Below are 26,531 nucleotides of genomic sequence, written 5' to 3' on the forward strand. Positions count from 1 at the left end.
TCCCTCCATCCTAAATTCCTTTACCCAGTGATTGTAGGTTTCTATTTAGAAAAAGACCGATAAAGACTGATAAAAAAGACTGATAAAAAATGCCTGGGTGGCTCAACGGTTGAGCATCTGCCTTCAGCTCAGGGTGTGATCCCAGGACCCAGGACTCAGGATCCAGTCTCACACTGGGCTCCCTGCCGGGAGCCTGCTTCTTCCTCTGCCTATGTTTCTGGCCTCTCTCTATGTGGATCTCTCATGAATAAATAAATAAACCTTAAAAAAAAAAAAAACAGAAAAGGACTGATAATGTATTTACTGATACTGGAACTCATTCAAATTGGTGTTACCTTTATTTAAGTTTTTGAACTGTACTTACAGAACAAATAATCTTTTAAATATCAGGTTATCACTTAGGGAATCTGAGGAATAAGGAGGTCAAAGGACCTTCTCTTTATCTACTGTCCCGATATGATCAAGCTTAAGACTGCTGTGAAATCTGACTACCTTAACTATTTAAGGCATCTGTGAGAATATAGATTCTATCAGCATGGGTAGCCAGTCTTTTTATATCTCTTATCTTCTATTGTCCTATGGTACTTCATACATATTTTTAAAGTCACAGGTTTCATTGTATTTGCTCATTCTCTCATGTATTCATTCAATAAATATTTATTAAGCATCCCATGCAGCAGGCATTATGGGATGTAAAGCTGAGACATTACTGTCAATAAACCCTGAGATTAGTAGGCAAGATATGCTGATGAAAGTCTCACCTAAAGTACAGAGAGCTATGTGCAGAAACTGTAAGGGCACAAGGAGAGCCGGATTTTTCATTACAGCATTGTGATGAACAGACCATATTGTATTCATTGTAGGTTTTTGGGGGGTGGGTGGTAAGAAGAAGAGTGATGGGAACTCAGTGACAAAACTGGATTCATGATAATACTTGGTTCATGATACTCTTGTCATTATCTGTCCACATATGGCTTATGGGCTTATTTATGGATGTTTTTATGAAGAATACTTATGAACCTACCTCTTAAAACATTGCCAATATTTTATACCTACCTATATGGATACCTCTTCTATCCTAAAGTATGTTACAAATACCAGTCTGAGGGGTGTTACTGCCCTTTTGTTAAGGTATCTCATGAAGAACAGATGAATTCTTTAATCTATTACAGTTAGACTTATCAATCTTTCCTTTAATGTTGGTACTTTTTATGTCTTAAGATTCCCAAGGTGAGAAAGATATTTGTCCATATTTTCAACATTCCTGCATATTGGTCTTTCATCCACATGAAGTTGATTTTTATAGACAGCATAAGCTATCAGCCCTCATTTCTCCCCATATGCATAAACTGACAATACTCCTGTTCCCATTAATCTACTATGCTACCTCTCACAAGTTCCATAGGTGCAGGGGTCAGTGTCTGAACTCTTACTTTTGTTCCATTGAAAACCTGCACCCATACCTATACTGTTCTAAACTAACACAGCTTTCTAAAAATTCTTAAGTCTTAAGACCTAAAGGTATGAGAAACACTGATACAGATTTAACGTTCTTCACATTTACTAAATTGATGTGTGTTAAGTCCTCTGATGCAATAAGCATTATTTAGATCATTTTCACTGTTTTAGTAAAAAATAATAAACTTATCTCCTCCTCTCCAAATCTTGTGCTTTTCATATTTTTTCCTTATTAGTATAGTTAGTATAATGATTAACAGTCGGATGCCACACTGGAGCATCACTGTGTTCAATTCATGGTTCTGTCACTATGGGGTCTGGGACAAGTTACCCAAACCGTGTTTGTTTCCTCATCTGTGAAATGCAGATAATAATAATAGAATTGGGGTGCCTGTGTGGTTCATTCTATTAAGTGCCTGACTTGATTTCAGCTCAGGTCATGATATAGGTCATGAGCTTGAGTCCTGCATCGGGCTCTGCACTGAGTGTGCAGCCTACTTGAGAGTCTCTCTTTCCCTTTCCCTCTGCCCTCTGTGCCCCACTTGCTTTCTCAAAAGAAAAAAAATATCATACTACTGTTCTCATTCTTTTAAAAATCTACATAGGGTTCTATTACATAAATATACCAAAAGTATATAATTCCCTTACTAAAAGAACATTTAGCATTCTGCACATTATGAACTATATAATACAATATACATTAGTTTGGAAAATTTTGCAACGTTGTATTCTTCCTGAAACAATGTCTAGAGACAGAACTGCTAGGCCAAAGGGGCAAATACATTTGTGATTCGGTTAAGTATTACCACACTGTTCTCTGAAAAGGAATCACCAATTCTTATGTCCACCACTTAATCCATGAAATTACAGCAAAACTTTTCCCAAACCCTTCTGAACACTATATAGCATCAGTATTTGCAACTACTGTCAATTTGAAGCACAAATTAGCTTCTGAGTTTCATCAATGTTCCAGGGTGACTGGGGAAATTAAGCCATTCTGGTACTTCTTTTGTAGGTTGCCTTCTTGTATACGGTCTATTTTTCTTATGGATGTGTGGGAACTCCTTATACAGCAGGAATATTACCATTTTTATTACCAATATTTTTTCTGAGGTGGTAGCCTGGCTTTTTAACTCAGAAGTAAGTTTTCACTTTAAAGGTCATGATATAGGACGCCTGGGTGGCTTGTGGTTAAGCCTTTGGCTCAGGTCATGATCCTGGGCCAGGATCATTCCTGGGATTGAGTCCCATATCAGGCTCCCTGCAGAAAGCCTACTTCTCCCTCTGCCTGTGTCTGCCTCTCTCTGTCTCCCATGAGTAAATAAATAAAATCTTTAAAAAATAAAAAAATAAAAAATAAAGATGACGATAAGAAACAAGGTTTAAAATAAATATCACTTGCAGATTTCACATCATAGTATATAACCTGTGCTCTGTCCATGACTGTTTCTACACAAATAAAGGTCAAAGATTAATGCCAGCATTGAGAATTAATCAACTTTTCTTAATTTGAGAAAGTTAATTATCCAACAATTCTTCCCAAAATTATAATTGAATAAATTTACTGTATGTAGAATGTTACTATATACATATAAATTTATACGTATGATACGTATAAATTTAAAGTACATAGGATGTTACTGTTGAACATGAAAATACTATTGAGGTATGTGCTTTAATTATTTACAGGCACACCTTGGAGTTACTGCAGGTTTGGTTCCAGACCACCATAATAAAGCAGTTATCCCAACAGAGCAAGTCAAAACAATGATTTGGTTTCCCAGTGCTTATAAAAGTTATGTTTATACCTATTGTAGTCTATTAAGTATGCAACAGCATTACATCTAAAAAACAATGTGCATACATACTTTTAATTAACTTAAAAATATTTTATTGATAAAAATGCTCACTATCCTCTTAGCTCTCAAGGAGTTGTAATCACAGATCACAGGTCACCATAACAAATAAAACAGTAATGGAAAAATTTGTGAGAATTACCAAAATGTGACACAGAAGACACAAAGTGAGCAAATGCTGTTGGAAAAACGGTTTGACACAGAGCTGCCACAAACCTTTAATTTATAAAAATGCTATCATGGGTAAAGGACAACAAAGTAATAAAACAAGGTATGCCAGTATTCAAAAACATATTAGGTGGAGTTCTAGAAAAAGAACTATGTTTACTTACTTTCCCAAAACAGGACTAAGTTCTTTTAAGTCTTCCAGTGATGGAGTCTGGTCCAAAAGTTTCTTAAACAGGGCAAGTGGGAAAGGGATGTTGGCAACATTGAAATTGAATAAGGAAAGTCCACACAGAACACCAAAGAAGAAGTATCTCTTCTTCTCAAATTTAGGCTGAAAAGAGAAAAAAAGACTTAATGTGTTATCATTTTTACAAGTAAAATGGAATATTTATATTAGGTAAACCTTTTCTCTCTTTTACAAAGTCAAATCAAAAATTAAAACTGAGTGGGTGAACCCTGGTGGTTCAGTCGGTTGACCATCCGACTCCTGATTTCAGATTGAGCCCCGCATCTGGCTCCATGTTCAGTGGGCAGTCTGCTTGAGATTCTCTTTCTCCCTCTCCATCTGCCCCTCACCCTGCTTGTGCGCACTCTCCCTCTCTTAATAAAATCTTAAAAAAAAAAAAAGCTTGTAATAAGAGTATTTAGAGTTTATGTGCAGTCAATTTAGTCAATTTAAATCTCTGCCACAGAGACATAAATAGAATCACATTAGGCTCAGCAATCCTCATAAACTGAAGTTTTCATAATTTCTTTTCATACAGCTTTTTTTTTAAAGATTTTATTTATTTATTCATAAGAGAGAGAGAGAGAGAGGCAGAGACACAGGCAGAGGAAGAAGCAGGCTCCATGCAGGGAGCTTGATGTGGGACTCGATCCCAGGACTCCAGGATCATGCCCTAGGCCGAAGGCAGGCGCTCAAACCGCTGAGCCACCCAGGCTGCCCTATATAGCCTTTTAAATGAAAATTTGTAAAGAAATTTTCAACTTCGCTGGGAAAAATAAAACTCAACAAAAAATGGGTGCCTGGGAAAGGAAGGGTTTTCTTTTTATCCATACATTCTATAAATGATCACAAACATTTACTGCTTAAATATTCCTATGTGGGCAGAAATGGAAACCCAGGGAAAGGGGACTCTGGGTTAAGAAAATAATCACCTTATTAAAGTTGAAGATTATTTCCATAATTATATGTATCAATAACTCCTCTCCTAAAATAAAACAGTCTATATAACCTAATTTTCAATGGTATGTGACATGCCACCTCCCCCCCTTTTTTTTTGCCTTTTCTGTCATAATAACCATAACCAAAGAAGAGAGGACTTACTGTGACGGGAAACCACATGTAGGAAGCATCCTCAGGGTATGTGAACATCCCATATTCTGGCCGGGTCATCTCCTCAAACAGACAGTGGAAAAACTCTACCTTGACTCCTCCAGAGTCATGTCCAATTTCTCCACTAAATGATACCTGAGGAAACAGAACAAATAATATATCACTTCCAGGGCTCTGTATTGCTATGTATTAAGGCTCATTTAGTAATACTAAGAGCGAGCATTATTTGTGCAACCAAGTATGTGGCAAGCACTATGGTAAGCATCTTACTCGTATCACCATATAATCTTCACATTAATTCTATGAGGTGATGAAGCTTCAAGAATTTAAATATTATGGGCAGCCCAGGTGGCTCAGCAGTTTAGTGCCACTTTCAGCCCAGGGTATGATCCTGGAGACCTGGGATCGAGTCCCACGTCAGGCTCCCTGCATGGAGCCTGCTTCTCCCTCTGCCTGTGTCTCTCGTCTGTGTGTGTGTCTCTCACGAATAAATAAATAAAATCTTTAAAAAAAAAAAGAATTTAAATATTAACTTCTCCAAGGTCACACAGGGCTAAGGGGGTGCAGCCTAGATTTAATCCTATGGCTATCTTTCAAGTCTCAGAGCCTGATGTCTTTAGCTACTAAGCTGACCTCAATCAGCATCATCATTTAATAAGGTATGCTAAGTAAAATAAAAATAAACATAAAGAAATCAAAAACAGTTGGATTTTGGGATCCCTTCGGTGGCGCAGGGGTTTGGCGCCTGCCTTTGGCCCAGGGCGCGATCCTGGAGACCCGGGATCGAATCCCACGTCGGGCTCCCGGTGCACGGAGCCTGCTTCTCCCTCTGCCTGTGTCTCTGCCTCTCTCTCTCTCTATCATAAATAAATAAAAATTTAAAAAAAACAGTTGGATTTTCAAAGACTGAAAAACCAGAGCACACATAAGTTCATCTATTGGCTTGGCTATTTACTCCTTGAGAAGGCACCTGTTGACACCAAACCCTCCCTAGGATAATTCTACCATAACCCATCTCTGCTCCTTCAAATACTCATTCCTACCTTTCCTTTTTAGAATCCCTCATTTTGGTGTACAAATGTGTTAAGGTCTCTCTTATTCTTTTTTTTTTTTTTAATTTTATTTACCTATTCATGAGAAACACAGAGAGAGAGAGAGAGAGACAGGCAGAGGGAGAAGCAGGCTCCATGCAGGGAGCCCGATGTAGGACTGGATCCCGGGACTGCGGGATCACGCCCTGGGCAGAAGACAGACGCTCAACCGCTGAGTTACCCAGGCATCCCAGTCTCTCTTATTCTTAAAGGAAGAAAAATATCTCAACACCACTGTCTCCAATATAGACAATATCGGCTTCTATTCTAGATTGCCAAATTCTGGAGAATCAGGTGTACCAACTTCCAAACCTATTTCTCTACCTAAGTGTTCTCTTCAAGGAGACCAAGAACCTATTCTCATGTCTCCTCTCGATTTCATGAACCCATTTTACACCTCTGATCATTCTTCTTTCTTCATTCTTTTCTCCCTTGCTTTCTCTTATAAAGGATTAATCAGGGTTTTATCTCTTTTTCCTGCTCCTTTAATACTAGAATTTCCTGCAGTTTTGTGCTGGTACTTCCATCCTTTCTGCTTTTTCCCTGGATGCTTGACTTCTCTTTAAACTCTACTTATCATCTGCAGGCATTTAACCTTTGTATCCACTCTATCTTCTCTCCGGATTGACACACACTCCTGTCCAAAGGCCTGCTCAACATTCCCATCAGGATGTTCTGCGGGCACTTCCCCAAAAGCTTTTACTGGTTTAATTAGATGAATGGCTCTTCTATTTTCTAGACAAGCAAGTTTCAAACTTCAGTGAATTATTCAAAACCTTTATATACCAGGTGTTGGGGCACCTGGGTGGCTTAGTAGATTAAGCGTCTGACTCTTGGTTTGGGCTCAGGTCATGATCTCAGGGTCGTGGGATCAAGCCTGTCAGGCTCCGCATTCGGTTCAGATTCTTTGTCCCTCTCCCTTACCCTTGCCCCTTCTCTCCAAAGAAATAAACACAATCTAAAAAAAAAAAAAAGACCAGGTGTCAAATCCTTACTCTGTTCCTTCTTATGGGCAAGTTCCTTCATCTCACAAAACCTCCATTTTCCTCTTCCTCACGAGATTATAAAAAAAATAGAGTAACACATGCAAAACGCCTCACAGTCTGGAAAGTGGCAGCTGCTCATCAAACGTTATCCAAAAATTTTTTTTATTTTTTTTAAATTTTTATTTATTTATGATAGTCACACAGAGAGAGAGAGAGGCAGAGACATAGGCAGAGGGAGAAGCAGGCTCCATGCACCAGGAGCCCGATGTGGGATTCGATCCCGGGTCTCCAGGATCACGCCCTGGGCCAAAGGCAGGTGCTAAACCGCTGCGCCACCCAGGGATCCCCGTTATCCAAAATTTTTAAATGGATGTATGAAACATGAAAGTAGAACTAAAATAACTCATGGACTGGCTGGCCAGCACAAGTAAGATTCACATAATGAGTTTGTTAGATTTTTTTAAAATTACCTATGTGTAAAAATATGTGGAAATGCTACCTTTAACTGCAACCCCCAGTGCAACAGGCTTTTTTAAAAAATATATTTATTCATTCATTTTAAAGACAGAGAGAGAGAGAAAATGAGTGGAAGGACAGAGGGAGAGAGAAACTCAAGCAGACTCCACACCGAGCAAGGAGCCCGAAGTGGGGCTCAATCCCACCCTGAGATCAGGACCCAAGCCTAAACCAAAAGTTGGGCCCTTAATGACCAAGCCACTCAGGTGCCCCACAACATACTTATAAAATAGTGTCTTAAACTTCAGTCAATCATTCTTTAATCTGAGTAGGCTAAGTGATAAACTAGTCTCCTACCAAAAAACACTTAATAAATATCATCAGGCCCATCATTGTTGTGATTAAGTGGGAAGTCTGGAGCCTAAGAGCTGGACCCAAATCTTGGCTCTGATACTTCTCAGTTGTATTGCTCTTGGATAAGTCACCTAATTGTTCTACACCTCAGTTTCCCAATCAGCAAAATGAAGGAAAAACAACCCTCCACACAGTGCCACTGAAAGGGTTACACAAGTACTCATGAAGCATTCACAATGTTCTTGGGCCAAGGAAAACTTTCACTAGATTTATAAGATATTATTATTAATCTGTGTCAAATTTCTACTAATAAGACAAGTCATATAGTAACTAAACCAGAGATCATTTATGTTTCAGAACATGGGGATTTCGACAGTAATACCCTCAAAAAACTATATAGTCAATAAAGAGGAAGTTTTCTTTTTCACAAACCAATCTGGGTGCCTGGATGAAAGCAGAAACAAACTGTCAAATCTCCTCTAGGTCAACCTCATCTCACTGGCACCCTTCACAGCGGGTGACTAGCCAGGCTACATCAGGCCTCAGGAGGGACTGGACTTCTTAGGGCTAGTTCTGGACTTTCTACCTACCCAGGCTGGGGGAGGACAAACTTTTCACCCGCTGCTCCTTAGCCCGAGATTGCCAAGTACCTGCAGTTATTCCCTGAAATTCACAGGTAAGCGGGGAATTAGGGGGAACTCCAAAACAGGCTCTGTGGCCAAGGGAGAGAATTTCTTCTCTGGAAGACCCACTGTTACATCCTTTTATGTCTTCCTTCTCTCAGCAGCAAAAATATGAAGAATTATACTTTACCATTAACTCCCTCCTCAGATCTTCATTCTCAAATTGATTTAGGTGATTTAAAACATCCTCAATCAAGTGACTCCTTCTGACTGTTAGATTAAAAGTGGGCAGCAAAGCTAATTGGGACCCTCCTTGTTCCATAATTCCAGCCAACCGCATGCAAGCTCTAAATTTCTTCTCCTAGAAAAACAGAAATGTTTCATTCATTTCACCATTTGTTCTAAGTGGGAATTTATGAAGTAGAATAAACTGGTTCAATTTATTATGAGTGCTTCTTGTCATGAACATTTAAGAAAAGAGCCTTATTTACATAAGCCATGGGAGAGAAGCTATTCATTCAGCATCCACCTGAGTGAACCGAAGAAACACCTAAGAAATGAAAAGCTAAAAAGAAAAAAGCGTTGTGGAGACAACCAGCATAAGCAGGAAAGTGACCAACTGTGGGCCCCACTCATCCACTTTATCCTGCAAACACAATTATTAATACTTCAGTTACCAAAGCTAATTACCATCATTAGGCTAACAGAGGAATAGCAAACACTGAAACAGTGTACTGAACATAACCTCATTTGGAAGAGAAGTTCAGAAACAAAGCATGCTGCAGGAAAATTCAGGTATGAGACACCTCTCTAAAGATATTGTATTCTAGGAGGAAAATCCAACAAGAGACTTTAGGGCACAGATAATCTAAGAAGTTATATGAGACAGAGACAGACAGATACACACACACACACACACACACACACACACACAGATTATCTATCTGACCAAATGGCAATCTGAGACCATTAAAAGCCTAAGACTCTTGTCAAAACAATGAAAAAGCAAATACTAGATCTATAAAATTATTTCTGGAGGTGTGTTTAAAACTAGAAGAGAAGAGCTAAAGATAAATAAAATTCTTGTATCTCATTTTCCTTTGTTAAGTATTTCATTAATGGTCATATTCATAAGTCAATTTCCCATTTTGTTTTATAACAGTTAACTGCATTATATGAAAGCAACTACTGTTATGACATATAATTGAATATTATTCATACATAGACATAACTGGATGCATACAAAAAAGCAACAGTAAGAGCTAACACTCTTGGGCACTTACATTCCTGGAGGCATTTTCAATTGTCCAGTTTTAAGTTCAAAATCACTTTTTGGATATGTTGATAAACAAACCCAATGCACCTCATGATAGTTCACTGAAAAGATTATACTTGCAACAAATCTTTATTGTGGCATCATTAGAGGACCAGCCATTTATGTATGTCCGTATTTCAAGAATCCTGTCACCTCTATTCCCACTGTTACGTTTTTTAATTAGACTGGGCTTCTTAAATATTGGTTTGCTAATTCCAATCAAGCCCAAGACTGCTATGCCTGAGTACCATACAGAGACCTGTATACAGGGCCCAATCTCAAGGTAAAAACTCTACAAACTAGGTCAGCTGTCCATGCACTAGCCTTTGCTACTGAGGCCCTAAAATGTCTGAAGGCCAAGCCAGTCCAATTATGACAGTCTTTCTTTCCAACCTCATTAGAGTCTAAGCTATGTGAATTTTATAACCATTGGTTTCAAGGTTATCAACCCCTCAAATATTGTACACTTCAGAAGGCTTTTATCATCTGATTTGTTAATGAAAACAAAGAAATAGGCATACCTACCTGTATTTTTAAAAGTGAATCTGCATACAGTAGTTTGATTTTTGACAGAATATTAAAGATAAATGGAAAATGACTGAATATGACAGGATACTGAGTGCCAACTGAAGTGTCCTAAAAATACAAACAACAAGAATTCTGACAAATGAAAGAGCAGAGAAATCTTACACCTTAACTCATAGCCTAAAATCCCTGATTAAGTTTAAAGTCTCAGTTCTCCTAGTCAAAGCAATCCAAATTGCTGGTTAGTAGTACTGGTCAATGAAATATATGTAAATCTAGTAAAAATACATAAATAAAAATAAAAAATACATAAATAAAAATAAAGCTAGTATTTCCAGTGCTCCCTTAATTTAGCAATTAATTATAATTAATTTTAATTCTAGATGCTTTTCCCAAAGAGTCTTTTCTGCAGCAATGGGCACTTCGGAAATGTAAATTAGTTCAATGCATTTAGTGATAAGGGAAATGATATAATGTAGACTAGCTGATGAGCTAATACATGGTTTCTGCCTGTCAGGGGTTGATGTGCTAGGAGCAGAATTATAACCTTCAGAGAGAAGGAAAAACAAATCTCAGGTCAACAGCTGAACTGGTAGCAAGAGCCCTTTAGCTTTATTTTTAAAATCTATTTTTATAAATTTTTAAAAGATTTTATTGATTAGAGAGAGACAGGGTACAAGTGGGGGGAGGGGCAGAGTTGGAGAAGCAGGTTCCCCACTGAGCAGGGAGCCTGATACAGGGCTCTGTCCCCAGGACCCTGAGATCATGACCTGAGCCAGGCAGATGTTTAACCAACTAAGCCACCCGGTGGTTTATTTTAAGAAATAAAGGTGTTCTTATGCCCAGAGCAACCCCCAAAGTCGCAGTTTCAGCCAGCTTCTGGTGGGTCATGCTGCCCTGGATGCCCACCTGAGACAGCCCTACTTACATATGTGTTATCTTAGTACTACCAATCCGCTCATTATAGACTGTAAACAGATTTCTACCCTTTTGTTTTGTACATTTCCATATTCTCCTGGTCCTCTCCAGAAGCTGCTTGCCTGGTTGATCCACGTGATCTAAGGTAGCAACCGCTTTTCTATTAGGGCTTTGGCTACAAAACTGAATTGGTTTTGAGGGGTCTATCTTGCTTTGCCTGTAAGCCCTGTTATTTCTACTGAGCAATTTTGCAGGGTGCAAGGATATTTGAAAACTTATACACAAAGTTATACCTATATTAACTCACTGATACTCAACTTCTCCCTTTGAACATACCATACTGGGGGTGCCTGGCTGGCTCAGTTGGTGGAGCATGAAATTCTTGATCTCAGTGTTGTGAGTTTGAGCCACACGCTGGGTGCAGAGGTTACTTAAAAAAAAATAAAATCTTTACAAAATAGATAAATAAATAATAAACATACCATACTTACGGAGTTAACTTTCCAAGAGGATCTTCTATATGCATCCCCATAAAAATCAAGCCAGTGCGTAAGCTCGTTTACTTTGAAAATATTTTCAGGCAGTTGACACTTAGCTTGGTTTACCTTAAATAAAATATGGCCCGTAAGAAAGTTTTATACATAAAGACAATTTTGCTTTATGGCTATTAATTGGATTATCAGCATAAATAGCAAATTAAACACTCTTTCAATGACCAGAATAAAGTTCTATCCAATTCCTCCACTGACAAAGCCCCAAATTTTCAGGAACATAAAGAATACCTGTGACTTAATAGCAGAAATTGATGATATGATGATAAACTCCTACTTACTTTTAATTCATAGAGAAGCTTTTTTTTTTTTAAGATTTTATTTATGAGAGAGAGAGAGAGAGAGAGAGAGAGAGAGGGGCACAGACACAGGCAGAGAGAGAAGCAGGCTCCATTCCATCATGCAGGTAGCCTGATGTGGGACTCGATCCTGGGTCTCCAGAACTACACCCTGGGCTGAAAGGCAGCGCTAAACCGCTGAGCCACCCAGGCTGCCCCAAAGAGAAGCTTTTAAAGAATTTTAGGTCCAAAGAAAAATACAGTGCAATATGAATCCAAAGTATGCTGGGGTCCAATATTTCATGTCATATTCTTCAGAGTTTAACAATATACTATTTATAGATGTTCCCCTCTGGTAAGGCATGTGTGGAACATTCCCCTCCTAAACTGTGGGGATATTTTCTAGCATTACCCCTCATGACCAGAGTTATCATTACATGCACATGGACACCCTGGAACAGTGCTAATCGTCAGTCAGTGAAGACACTGATACTGACACCAGATGCTTTGGATAGTAGTGACTATCAGTATTTGATCTGGATGGACACAGTCCTGGCCTAAAGGACTCATTCTGAAGGGTTCTTCTAAAAGCCCCTCTTGGCCTCCATTCACCTGGAATATTCTTACTGACGCTGGCCCAAACCCCAAATGATCCAAGCCTTCCAGTATCACCACCCAGAGCACTGTGACACTTTCAACCCTATGATATGGTCCTCTCAACCCTGTTGATTTTAACCTTGCATAACCCCAGTTACGGAAAAAGTGGGTGTTTTATCCTTGTGGCTTCCTGTGGTCTCCCTTCCGAGGTTGGGGGTGGGGTAGGCTTGACAAATAATCTAATGTCACTCTTAGAGTCAAAGGATAAAGCAGGATCCCTTGAGGATTTTTGTCACTGTTTCAATATTTCTCAGGATTCTCTCTTTGTAAGCGGAAAAGCTCATTAGAATATACTTTCCTTGTTGCTCTTTAGTAAATTTCTCAATTTTTCAAACCCAAAGTACTTTTTAAAAAGAGTTCATTTATTTATTCATGAGATAGATAGATAGAGAGAGAGAGAGAGAGAGAGAGAGAGGCAGAGACACAGGCAGAGGGAGAAGCAGGCTCCATGCAGGGAACCCGACGTGGGACTCGATCCCGGGTCTCAAGGCTTGAGTTAAACCGCTGAGCCACCCAGGCTGCCCAAAACCCAAAGTTTTAAAAATCTTTTTCTTTTGTACAAAACCTTTAAGAATAGCCAAAGATGGGCTCTGCTTTTCAGCAGTAGGGCAGAATTATATTTTTTTAAGTAGTATGGCAGATTAGGTATCCTAATTCACTGAAAACAATCAGAAATACAGGATAAAGCATAAACAAATATTTTTAATGCAACACCAATATTGTAAGTAGATATGAAATAATCAGGTCAAAAATGAGATGAAAGCGGCACTTGCCTTGAGAGTATTTGCCAAACCTGGTGAACCTAATTTCACTTTGCAATGGTTGGGGCTTTGGGGAAAGAAGACAGACTCTGTCCAAATTATGAGGCCAAAAATAGAATGTCACCTCAGAAATCTGGGACCCAAAAGGGCTAAACCATCAGGGATGCCTGGGTGGCTCAGTGGCTGACCATCTGCCTTCAGCTCAGGGTGTGATCCCAGGGTCCTGGGATCGAGTCCCGAATCAGGCTCCCTGCGTGGAGACTGCTTCTCTCTCTGCCTATGTCTCTACCTCTCTCTCTCTTATGTCTCTTATGAATAAATAAATAAAATCTTAAAAAAAAAAAAAGTGCTAAACCATCAGAGTGAGGGTAAACTAGAAATGAATAGGCTCTACATCACTTTAACCCCAAGCCCAGGAAGCAAGCTATAGCTATTTAAAATGGGGCTAGGCTGAAAAAAAAAAAAAAAGTCACCTAACAGAATTTGCAATCACAAGAGCACTTTGCTGAAAGTTTGCACACCACATTCATACCACACCTAGAGATCTAAAGAGCTTCAAGCCAAGAATTTAAAGTAGTACTAAACTGACGTAGTGTCTCCAGGAACCTGGTAGAAGCAAATCCTCCCTGGAGAAACACAGCTCTCGAAGAATCCCAAAAGATAACGTTCCAAAGAAAATGTCACACACACAAACACACACACACACACACACACACACACACACACACAAAGTCACAGAACACAATAACAAAGGCACTGTGAAGAAGATTCAGCAGAAGTAATAGAGGCAAAACTGACCTAGAAAGATTTTGGATACCAGAGGCCTAATGCATATAGATTCAAATAAGCAAAAGGGAAGCTTGAAAATAAAAGATGATGAGATCATAAATAGTGACCAAGGAAAAGAAATGTCAAAGAAACAATGGGAACCTCTACAAGTAGAAAACATAATACCGGAAATAAAAACACAAAGGGCAGTTTTATTAGCAGACAAAAATCACTAAAAGGAGCATATTTCATGGACAGAAAGATATGGCTGAAGAAGTCATCCAAAATGGGATACAATCATACAGAGATGGAAAACATGACAGAAACGTTAAGAGACACAGAAGATAGGAATGAGAAAGTCGAATATATGAGTAACTGGAATTTCAGCAGGAAAAGAGAGAATCAATATTTATGTGGATTTAAAATGTTTAACAATTTAGGAAAAACCCTACAGGAAATATTCTATTCAATAGTAATATTCAAGTTTTTCCTTTAAAATTACAAACAAGGGCAGCCCGGGTGGTGCAGCGGTTTAGCGCCGCCTTCAGTCCAAGGCGTGATCCCGTAGACCCGGGATCGAGTCCCATGTCAGGCTCCCTGCATGGAGCCTGCTTCTCCCTCTGCCTGTGTCTCTGCCTCTCTCTCATTCTCTCTCTCTCTCAGCCTGTGTGTGTCTCTCATGAATAAATAAATAAATAAAATCTTTAAAAAATAAAAAATGAAAAATAAAATAAAATTACAAACAAGTGGGGGATCCCTGGGTGGCTCAGTGGTTTAGCGCCACCCTTCAGCCCAGGGTGTGATCCTGGAGACCCGGGATCTAGTCCCACGTAAGGCTCCCTGCATGGAGCCTGCTTCTTCCTGCTGCCTGTGTCTCAGCCTGTCCCTCTCTCTCTCTCCCATGAATAAATAATTCATCTATTTCTATTCATCTCCCATGAATAAATAAATAAAATCTTTAAAAAATAAAAAAATAAAATTACAAACAAGTGGCACCTGGCTGGCTCAGTCTGAGGAGCAAGTGATTCTTCCATCTTGGGGCTATGAGTTCAAATCCCACACCGGGTGTAGAAATTACTTCATAATAAAATAAAATCTTTAAAAATTAATAAATATATAACTAATAATTATATTATTATACAAAGATATCAATTCTCTCCAAAGTTAAATACAGATTCAGTGCAACTCCAATCAAATTTCCACTAAGATTCTTTTGTTTGCATTGCCTATCAGTAGCGAAAGGACAAAATTTCAGTAGTGGTACTAGGCAATTGTTTTCATATGAAAAACAATAAAAAGTAAATTTAAAATAAAGTTCCAATTGGATTAAACACCAAATTATGAAAGGCAAAGCTCAAATCAATGCTCCCATTAGACCCGGGTAAGAGTAACCTCTGCCCTAGGTCCATGATTTATTTATAGGTGCTTGCCCTGGCCTTCCTCTAGCCAATCCCTTTCTCAAAAAAGTAGAAGTAAGGGGCCTACAGGACCAGAGGGACCTAACCACGTGCAGAGACCTCTACCCCTCTGTGTTCTCTAGAGAGTGGACTGTATTATAGGTGAGCATATCCGTAGGCTCTGGTGCTCCAGAGGTGCCCAAGATATGGCCACTGTGGAGGCAGGTATGGAATGCAGACATACGGACATGTCCACATATGGGTAGTAGAACAGTACAGGATACCCCAAATATGGGACAAAAACAAGGTAGGAAAAGAAGGCAGAGGACTCGGGGAGGCCTCTGAGCCTCCACCTTCCAATGTAAAACTCTGTAAAGAGTCCAAGATTTCTAAATTCAAATCTGGCCTCCCCTGTCATGAGGTAGATTTCTTTGGCAAGGTGGGTGGATAGGGTATATTTTGTTTTAGAGTATATTTATTCCATAGTTATTAGCCAGATTTCTAATTTATTTTTTTAGAGATATTATTTATTCATGAGAGACACAGAGAGGCAGAGATATAGGCAGAGGGAGAAATAGGCTCCCTGTAGGGAGCCCAATGCAGAACTGGATCTCAGGACCCTGGGATCACGTCCTGAGCCAAAGGCAGACGCTCAACCACTGAGCCATCCAGGTGTCCCAGATTTCTAACCTTTTAAATATTAGACATAGGTATATTGGCCTGTTTGTACTCTTCTTCTGGCCCCAGCTATCATCTCTGCTACAAGACAATCTAGGGCAGCTTTCAGGGCAAACAAAGTCTTATTGGAACACAGCTTTACCCATTCAACTGATTCCTGATGTAGGGTGATAATTTAAAAACTTGAAGAAAAAACAAAGCTTAAAACAAAACCCATAGAGTAAGAATTATAAAGGAGCAGACTAACAAATTTATCTGTATTAAAACTAAGACTGTGGGTTCATCAAAGGACAAAACAAAACAAAACATCTCAAAGTGAAAAGACAAGCTACAAACTGGGGTATGATATTTGCAACACATAAAACTGACAAAGGACTAGTCTATAATCAGTTAAAAAAAAAAGGAAAAAGTCAAAGGATACATTTAAACTGAACAAAAACCAGACATTTTACAGAAGAGGAAACAAGTACTGCAATTATAAATATGATAACATGCATTAGAACAAGGGAAACAGAATTAAAATCATAATTTGGTATCATTTAATACTGAAAACATTTCCCAAATTTTAAAGTCACACTTGGAGTTGTAGGTATTCTCTTCCTCTTCTAGAGAGGATTTAAATTAATCCAACCACTGTGGAAGACAGTTTATCATTACCTATAATAAAGAATACAACACGGACATCCTATAATCTATCAATGCCAGAACTAAGTGTGGAAACTAAAAGCCCACTCTTGACACATGAATGCCAAGAGAGATATACATGAAAACATTTACAGTGGTATGTTTTCTGAAAGAAGAATGCCTCCTCCCCAAAAGAAATACAAACAGCACATATACCCCCCACGGATACTGGAATGAATGACTCTGGTGAGATTCACACTATGGACTACAAAATGAATGAAATACAGCCATAAATATTAATCTGGATGAATCTATAAAACATTACATAATAAGCATGTATTCCATTCATACACATTTCAAAAACAGCAAAATTCAACAATATGGTATCTAGAAATATATATAACCCTAAAACAACAGAGAATGATTAACACAAAATCCAAGATCATGGCTATCTCCAGGTGAGGGGGCGTAAGATACACAGGCATTTCTAAAGTACTGAAAATGTTTTCCTTTTTAACATGGGCAATAGTTACACTAATGCCTGTTTCATTACTTTTATTCAAACTGCACACAGATAAGTACATACACTCCTTGATATGCGTGACTTAAGTCAAAGAAAACAAAATTTAAATAAAACAGCAATATTGACATGTTTCTGGAGTCTGCTTAAGATTCTGGCCAGTTGAAACCAGGGGACTTTTTACCGCAAAAGTAAAATCTATGTGTGTCTGGAAGAATTCTTACCCTATGCAGCTTTTTCAGTATTTCTAAGAGAGCCTTAACATGATAGTTGTTCTCAGAGCTTTCAGTCCAGTAATGCAGCTGAGCAGTGACGGCTCTTTTAAACATCTGGACCAGCCTGATGAATGCAGCTTCCTGCAGAGAGGCCCAGTACTCCTCTGAGGGATATAAAGGTAAATAATTGTTAGCATGTCATTTCTCTTGGATTCTTAAAGGTAAACATACTATCATATGTATCAGAGTTACAAAAACATTTGTAATAAACTTTTTAGTAAATATAACTGCAATGAAAGTTAAGAATGTAATGCCCTCAAAAAAAATCCCTTGACAATAACAAAATCATGAACTTGATCTAATTAATTTGTGGGGAAAAAACTCGACAAGATGAGTCACTTTCCCCCTCCCCCCCAGATAAAATAGCATGCTATTTTAAAAACCAGATTTAAGAATTAATCACAATTGCACAACTCTCTTTCCTCACTCCCAGCATGAGTATTTAACTCTTAAAAAACATCTGTCAGGGTGCCTGGCTGGCTCAGTCAGTAAAACATGCGACTCTTAGTCTTAGGGTTTTAAGTTTTAGCTCCATATTGGGCATGGAGCCTACCTAAAAAACAAAAAACAAAAAAAAAACACACAAAAAAACAAACAAACCGAAAACAACCCCCTCCCCCAAGGGTGTCTGGCTGGCTTGACGCATGATTCTTAATCTGAGGGTCATGAGTTCAAGCCCCATGTTGGTCCTAGAGCTTACTAAAAAAAAAAAAAAAAAACACATTAGCAACTCTCAGCATTGTAAAAAAGCAAATGATGGTTTAAACTAGCTTTCATCACTCATCTAGATTTAATAAAACATAAGAAAGAATGGACTTTCTAGGGCTGAATATGCTGTTTGTCTCAAAAACCTCATTAAAATCTAATCAAGCCCCTAGACCTAACTTCCAGTGTACTAGAAATACAGGAAAGGTGAAAATAATCAGAAAAATCGAGATGTGGGGCATTCTATAGGACAACTGACCTAGACTCTTAAAAAAAAAAAAAAGCCTGTAAAATACTTTTAAGACAAGTGCAGGAATCTGAATATAGCCTAGATATTAGATATTATAGAATTATGGGCTAATTTTATTAGGTGATAATGATGTGGTAATGTAGGATCTCATATTCTTAAGAGATGCATGCTGAAATATTACAGGTGAAATGTCATGATGTCTCCAATTTACTTTCAAGCACTTCAGCAAAAATAAAATGTAATTTGCATATAAAGAGAAAAGCACACATGACAACAGCTTAACTGTTGTTGACTCTAAGGTAGAGGGTATTCGGATATTCGTCGTATTCTTCTTCCAACTTCTATATATGAAATTTTTCATAATGAAAAGTTGGGGACAAAGGACCTCATTACCAAATCACACATGTACCATTACAAGAACTCTAAAAAGGTAGTAAAGCAATCTATTTTGGAGGACTATAATAATTACTACAGACTTGGAGTAGCACCTTTACAATATGCTAAGAAGATGAACTTATTTACAATTATCTAAGTTTTGCTATAACTTTACCAGACATGTTTCTACTGAGAGGATGGTTAAAGTATTTTCAAATGTAAGTTATCAATCTTACCAAGAACTCCTAAAGATTGGTCACTCATTGCACAAATAGCCTCTGCAAAAGGAACCACCAGGCTCTCCCAGTTATTATAATCATGCATCATGGGGCATTCAGGGAGAAGGAAGAAAATCTCTAAAGCTTCTTGGTGTGGAGAATGAAATGGAAGATTTTTGAGCAGATTATCCTTGAGACTTGTTGTTATCTGTGGTCAAAAAGGATCAGGGAAAAGACACTCAAAACACAGCAAGAACTGGATGTAACTTGTAATAAAATAACATCTAGAACCTGGAGTTTCATTCCACCGAGAAACTGGAATAACCATTCAGTCCTAAAACCCATGTTTACATCCAATCTCACAAAGCCCCCCAACTACCCAATGTATAGACATGTGACAAGTGTTATCCCATTTAATTGCTATGAAGCGTGAAGGAAGTCAAGGAGAAATCATGTAAGAATTATACAGAATGAACAAGGAATTCAGAACTAACAGGCAGCCCTTCCAATAATAAGTACTACATCCTACCCCCTCATTCCACTATCACACCTCATTAACCCCATACACAAAAACGCAATAACCCCAACAACAAAAACCAACATGGTTTCCTACCATTTCCTCATAGGACCACCTGCCTTATCACAAACTTTCTCCTCTACCAACGAAAGCTTTTAATCCTTCCAATCTCCTTACCATTTCCTCAATTCAGAACATAAATGTTTGGGGAAAATACACACGAAAAAGAATACAGGCAGCCCCTGGTAAGGGGGATGTTCATATCAAAAAGTGTTCTCATTTCTACACTTATGTTTAAAATAATTGTAGGGCAGCCCCAGTGGTGCAACAGTTTAGCACCGCCTTCGCTCAGAGCATGATCCTGGAGACCTGGGATTGAGTCCCACGTTGGGCTCCCTGCATGGAGCCTGCTTCTCCCTCTGCCTGTGTCTGTGCCCCTCTCTCTCTCTCTCTCTCTCTCTCTGTGCCTCTCATGAATAAATAAAATCTTTTTTAAAAAAATAAATAAAAATAATTGTAAATAACATGTTGTCCGTATTCTCTGTACCAATCTCAACAAATCCTTTAATCATCTTCCTTATGGCCATAAATTGACAAAATTCCCTCTAAGAGAGTGTGTGCATCTATGTATAGGGGTGTGTGTGTGTATGTACAGATGAATGACTTAGACTATTTGTCATCTATGTGACTACTAGAGCAACCATTTTGCCCCATGGGGCCAATTCCTGAATGCTAGCTGAATTTCACCTGATTTGGATATGCTACAGGGTCTCAGAGACTCTCTGGAAACAAAGTATTTCTTCGGAAATTTTGAATTCTTACAAAAAATGTTTTAGTGTGTTTTCTTTTTCTAAACAAGAATCTAAAGAATACCACCATGTTAGCAATCCAGTCCTTCTGGGTTAACTCTTTAAAGTCGTTTCTTGCTTTATTTAAGTCCAAGTGAATAAGCATCGTTTCTGCAGCTATTCTATAGAAGGAAGATAAATTTAAAAATAGATGAGTAAGTAAATAGATGAAGACACTTCAAAATCAAATATTTGATCAGATTATTTATCTGAATGAAGAGTTTCTTCTAAACTTTATTTCATTTCAGGAGTGCCCGGGTGGCTCAGATGGTCAAGCATCTGCCTTTGGGTCAAGTCATGATCCCAGGTCCTGGGACTGAGCCCCACGCTGGGATCCCTGCTCAGGAGGGAGTCTGTTTCTCCCTCTGCCTCTGCCTCTCCCCCATGCTCATGCTCGCTCACTCGCTCCCTCTCTCTGTCTCAAGTAAATAAATAAAATCTTTACAAAGATAAAAATATAAACCTTATTTCATTTAAATAAAATTATTTTTTCCCTCAACTTTACAATTAAAGATAATCTGACTAAATACAAATACAAGTGAAAATGTAGTTGACCACTTATGATTATTTCTAAAGGCTTTAAAATATATCAAGACCACATTAGGGATCCCTGGGTGGCGCAGTGGTTTGGCGCCTGCCTTTGGCCCAGGGCGCGATCCTGGAGACCCGGGATCGAATCCCACGTCAGGCTCCCGGTGCACGGAGCCTGCTTCTCCCTCTGCCTGTGTCTCTGCCTCTCTCTCTCTCTCTCTGTATGACTATCATAAATAAATTTAAAAAAATTTAAAAAAATAAAAAAGACCACATTAACAATATACCTACTATCCAAGTTTAACTCAGATATTATATTAAATATTTATTTTTTTAAAAAGCCACAAAAAAAATTAGAGGTTTTTCACATTTCTGAAAAAAATGACCATTTCCCCCAGTTACATGAACTGAAAGTCAGGATCAAAAAAGGGGCTTCAGGGACACCTGGGTAGCGCAGTTGGTTAAGCATCTGAATCTTGGTTTCAACTCAGATCATGATCTCATGTGTCCCGGGATTGAGCCCCACATTAGGCTTCATGCTAGGCATGGAACCTGCTTAAGATATCTCTCCCACTCCCTCTGCCCCTCCCATTCGTGCTCTCTCTTTCAATTAAGTAAACAAGTAAATTGGGCTTATTGGGCATGATCCTGGAGACCCTGGATCGAGTCCCACATCAGGCTCCCTGCATGGAGCCTGCTTCTCCCTCTGCCTGTGTCTGCCTCTCTCTCTCTGTCTCTCATGAATAAATAAATAAAATCTTTAAAATAAAATAAAAAGGGGGGCAGCCTTCAGAGCAGTAAATTCTTAGTGTTGCAACGAAAATTACTAATGAAATGTTTAAATATCTTAACTTGTGAATTATATTTATTCTTAGCATATTTATGTTCACTATCTTAGAAACACATTCTTTGCAAAATAATACAAATATTTAGTGTCTCAAAATAGAAAACATTTTTTAGATATATATTATATAAATATTCAGGAAAAGAGATGCAAAGCTGTTCTTTCATAATATTTAAAAATTCAAAGAAACTTTAACATCTTGCATTAGGAAATGGTTAAATTAAGGTATGTCCTTCCCATGGAATAATCATGTAGCCATTATAATGACGTTAAAGAAAAATATTGAATAATATGAAATGAATAAAATAGAAAATGGACATATATATTAAGGATAAAGTAATACATATAATCCCATTTCTAGTAAAAAAATAAATTTTCACAGAAAAAAGATATATACACAAATGCTATTCCTCTTAAATGGTGCAATATGGGTGATTTTCGGTGTTTTCATCATAGGTCTTTATTTTTGACATTTTCTACAGTGCACATATATTTGTTTTTGTTAAAAAAAGCTAAGTTTTAGGGATGCCTAGGTGGCTCGGTCAGTTAGGTGTCCAACTCTTGATTTCTACTCAGGCCATAATATCAGGGTCATGATCTCAAGCCTCATGTTGGACACTTAGTGGGAAGTCTGCTTGAAATTCTCTCTCTCCCTCTGCCTTCCCACTCCACATGCACGTGCGTGCACTCTCATATAAAAAGAAATAAACATTTTTTAAAAACTTAGTTTTTAAAGAAACAAACACAGAGCTAGTTATTTTACCCTTAAGCCACTTTCTTTCTTTCTTTCTTTCTTTCTTTTTTTTTAAGATGAGATGGCATTCCTTCTTTTTTTTTAAGATTTTTAAAATTTATTTATTCATAGAGACAGAGACAGAGAGAGAGAGAAGCAGAGACACAGGCAGAGGGAGAAGCAGGCATCATACAGAGAGCCTGATGTGGGACTTGATCCAGGGTCTCCAGGATCACGCCCTGGGCTGCAGGCGGCGCTAAACCGCTGTGCCACCGGTAAGCCACTTTCTTTATAGTCTTTCATTTTTTAAATTAAAATACATGGGACCCCTGGGTGGCTCAGTGGTTTAGCCACTGTCTTCAGCCCAGGGCCTGATCCAGGAGACCGGGGATTGAATCCCACAACAGGCTTCCTGCATGGAGCCTGCTTCTCCCTCTGCCTGTGTCTCTGCCTCTCTCTCATGAATAAATAAATAAAATCTTTTAAAAAATAAATAAATACAATTGATACATAATATTGTATTAGTCTCAGGTGTGTACATAACAAATTAACACATATATATGCAAAATAATTACATCAGTCTAATTAACATCCATATAGTCACAAACTTATTTTCTTATAATGAGTACTTATAAGATCTACTCCCTTAGCAACTTTCAAATATATAATCCAGTATTAACTATAGTCACCATGCTATACACACTAACAGAATCTTGAACTTTATAAATACATATATGTGTTACCTTTCCTTTAAGAAACTTCCAATCAGACAAGCAGGAGATGAAAATATTTCTCTGATTTCCCTGTATTACAAATAAGATGGTGGTTAAATCATAGTGTATGCCTCATTATAGCATGACATGATAAATAAAACATCTCATAACTGTCCTTCAAACTTCTCAGTCTCTGATTTGTTTGCATATTGCCTTGGACAGCTAAATGTCTATTCTATTCCATTTTCTCAATCTCAAAGTTTCAGTGGCAAATGTGAGTAATAAAAAGTATGTACTCAGAGAAGCCCCAGGGAAAGAGGAAAAGGAATGACCCAGGGTATTTCCTTGAATAAATAAGACATTCCCATCCCACCCAGCTTTCCAAGCCCTATTTATTTCTGTTCCACTTAAGAAAAAAAAATTACCAGAAATTAAATGGGAGGATGGGGGTGAGGAGGGTATGCTCAGTTCCACTTGGAAGTAATAGCACAAGTAGGTTTTTTAAATGATCAAAGTACAGTTGATATAGAATGTCATATCAGTTTCAGGTGTAGCACCCAGTGATTTGACATTTCCACATATTTTTTTTTAAGGATTTTGTTTATTTATTCAGAGAGAGACAGAGACAGAGACAGAGACACAGGCAGAGGGAGACACAGGCAGGCTCCATGCAGGAAGCCCGACGCGGAACTCGATCCCAGGTCTCCAGGATCACACCCCAGGCTGCAGGCAGCGCTAAACCGCTGTGCTACGGGGGCTGCCCGACAATTCCACATATTATGCAACACTCAGCATGGTGATTATAGTCACCAGCACAGTTCTTGATCACCTATGCAGATTATGATGTAGCTATTTTATACAACCAATTTTCAGAATTAGGAAATCATACCTAAAAATATCTCTAAAAAGAAATATTTATAAAGTAAATATAATCTTTATAGATGGTATGAGTTGTATCATTTTGAGCAAGACTGGCCACTCTGTTCAGCTGTGAATAGGAAGTCTACAAAACAAGTGGTTTGGTCAAAGGTCAAAGAGGGATGGGAAACTATATAGGTTGTATCTGCTACTCAGAACAGTCAGTCACAGAGTGTTTGGGTGGCTCAGTGGTTGAGTGTCTGCCTTCGGCTCAGGTAGTGATCCTGGGGTCCTGGGATAAGTCCCCACATCAGGCTCCTGCAGGGAGCCTGCTTCTCCCTCTGCCTATGTCTCTGCCTCTCTGTGTCTCTCATGAATAAATAAAATCTTAAAAAAAAAAAAAAAAGAACAATTACAATATATGCAAACATATCAAGGATCCAGAGAAGTCCTCCAATAAAGAAAGCTGCCCTCATGGAGTTTATATGTTAGTTGTGATGTTAAATTTTAATGTGTCAATTGGCTAGGCCATGGTACCTAAATATCTGGTCAAACACCAAGCCAGATGTTGCCATGAAGATATTTTTTAGAGGAGATTATCATTCATGTCAACAGACTCTGAGTAATGTGGATCATCCCCCTTAATGAGGGTGTGCCTCATTCAATCATCAAAGGCCTTAAGAGAAAAAGGCTCCCAGGCATCGAGAATTCTGCCTTCAGACTGCCTGAGGACTCAAGCTGCAGTATTAACCTTCTCTGGGTCTCCAGCCTGCTGACCTACATTACATATTTTGCACTTATGAGTTTCTACAACTGTGTGCGCCAATTCCTCAAAAAGAAACCTCTGTCTCTACACACACACATGCACCTTCTCCGTTGTTTCCCTGAAGATCTCTGGCTGATGGGCCATGGGGGACCACAAAACCTCATGTCTCTGTACTGTGCAGAACCAGCCAGGGCAAAATGCTACTTTACAGAACTGTATGAGCAGAGAGACACATGGGTTGTACCTTTTTGTATTTTGCCACTGCTTAGTCCCCACGTCAGCGATCCACCTCTTTATGGTCCCCTCATTCAGTGTAGGAATTCTCCTCCTCAGATTAACATAGGGATTCTGTGCATAAACAAGCAAGTAAAACACAGGAATTGATACCCAACAGAAATAAGTATCCAACTTTGAGGCACATTCTAAGGATACAGGGCATACTAATTTTTAAATATGGATAATATAGCTATGGGAAATCAAAGATTTTACCAAGAAGTAATCAATCATTGGCCTGGTTATCAACTTCTTGCCCAAGGGGCTTAAAAATTAAAACCAAGGTAAATTTCTCTGAATGCTCCAACACTCAGCACTTTAAATAGGTATTAGGAGAGTCAAACAAGTATCACACAGCCTCAAGGGGAAGATCCTACAAGGGCTGTAAGAGTGAGAGGAACTCAGTTTGCCTCAGCAGAGTAGGATGAGAAGGTTATGAACTTATTATTCACAGGCCTATGAACCTGTCTTTCTTAGTTCTGGCCAGCAAAATCATTTTAGAATGTCAACCTGATGGCCTGCTAGGATCCTGACTGAATGCCACTGGCAAGGCAAAGGAAAGATCTAAGGATATCTGATTTGACATTTACCAGAGACAAATCTGCTGATTTCTGTGAGTCAATACTTATTCAGTTTAGACAATCAATAATGTTTAGCTATTCCCTGAAGGTCACCTTAGGAACTAGGTAATTTTGAAATTCACCACACTTGGGATCCTGAAACCCTTCATTTTGTCTAAAATACCAAGTTACGGGGACACGTGGATGGCTCAGTGGTTGAGCATCTGCCTTCAGCTCAGGTGGTGATCCCAGGGTCCTAGGATAGAGTCCCTCATCAGGTTCCCTGCAGGGAGCCTGCTTCTTCCTCTCCCTATGTCTCTGCCTCTCTGTGCATCTCTCATGAATAAATAAATAAAATCTTTAAAATAAAATAAAAGGGGATCCCTGGGTGGCTCAGCGGTTTAGTGCCTGCCTTTGGCCCAGGGCACGATCCTGGAGTCCCGGGATCGAGTCCCGCGTTGGGGTCCCGGCACAGAACCCGCTTCTCCCTCCTCCTGTGTCTCTGCCTCTCTCTCTCTCTCTATCATAAATAAATAAGTCTTTAAAAAATAAAATAAAAATAAAATAAAAGTAACCAAACATCTAGAGATCAATTTTTACCTTTTTGCCCATCCAGAGCAAAATGCTTTGATTCCCTCCAGCAATCATTATTAACTCCTTTTCTGAAGTACGGCTTTCTGAAAGGAAGACAGAGAAAGTAAGAATGCAGAAGAGACACTGGCACAAACATGCACACTCGGTTTAA

At 38.7% G+C, this 26,531-nt stretch overlaps 1 protein-coding gene across 2 annotated transcripts in view; it reads right to left on the minus strand.

The window, feature by feature from the left end:
• The window catches only part of HERC5 (HECT and RLD domain containing E3 ubiquitin protein ligase 5), a 43,362-nt gene that overhangs the window by 4,783 nt on the left and 12,048 nt on the right, over positions 1–26,531 (minus strand). Inside the window, exons 8-18 of one of the 2 annotated variants that reach the window (XM_038582159.1) lie at positions 26,387–26,463; positions 25,198–25,301; positions 23,360–23,419; positions 20,537–20,630; positions 19,162–19,351; positions 17,545–17,699; positions 11,569–11,691; positions 10,169–10,279; positions 8,519–8,689; positions 4,810–4,953; positions 3,647–3,813 (exon numbers count right to left, since the gene is read on the minus strand). In XM_038582159.1, the coding sequence (XP_038438087.1) occupies positions 3,647–3,813; positions 4,810–4,953; positions 8,519–8,689; positions 10,169–10,279; positions 11,569–11,691; positions 17,545–17,699; positions 19,162–19,351; positions 20,537–20,630; positions 23,360–23,419; positions 25,198–25,301; positions 26,387–26,463 (1,396 nt within the window). The remainder of the gene's footprint in view (positions 1–3,646; positions 3,814–4,809; positions 4,954–8,518; positions 8,690–10,168; positions 10,280–11,568; positions 11,692–17,544; positions 17,700–19,161; positions 19,352–20,536; positions 20,631–23,359; positions 23,420–25,197; positions 25,302–26,386; positions 26,464–26,531) is intronic. The other variant, XM_038582160.1, reaches the window with a different exon arrangement.

Source organism: Canis lupus, chromosome 32 (assembly GCF_011100685.1).
Source record: "Canis lupus familiaris isolate Mischka breed German Shepherd chromosome 32, alternate assembly UU_Cfam_GSD_1.0, whole genome shotgun sequence".
NCBI classification, from domain to species: Eukaryota; Metazoa; Chordata; class Mammalia; order Carnivora; family Canidae; genus Canis; species Canis lupus.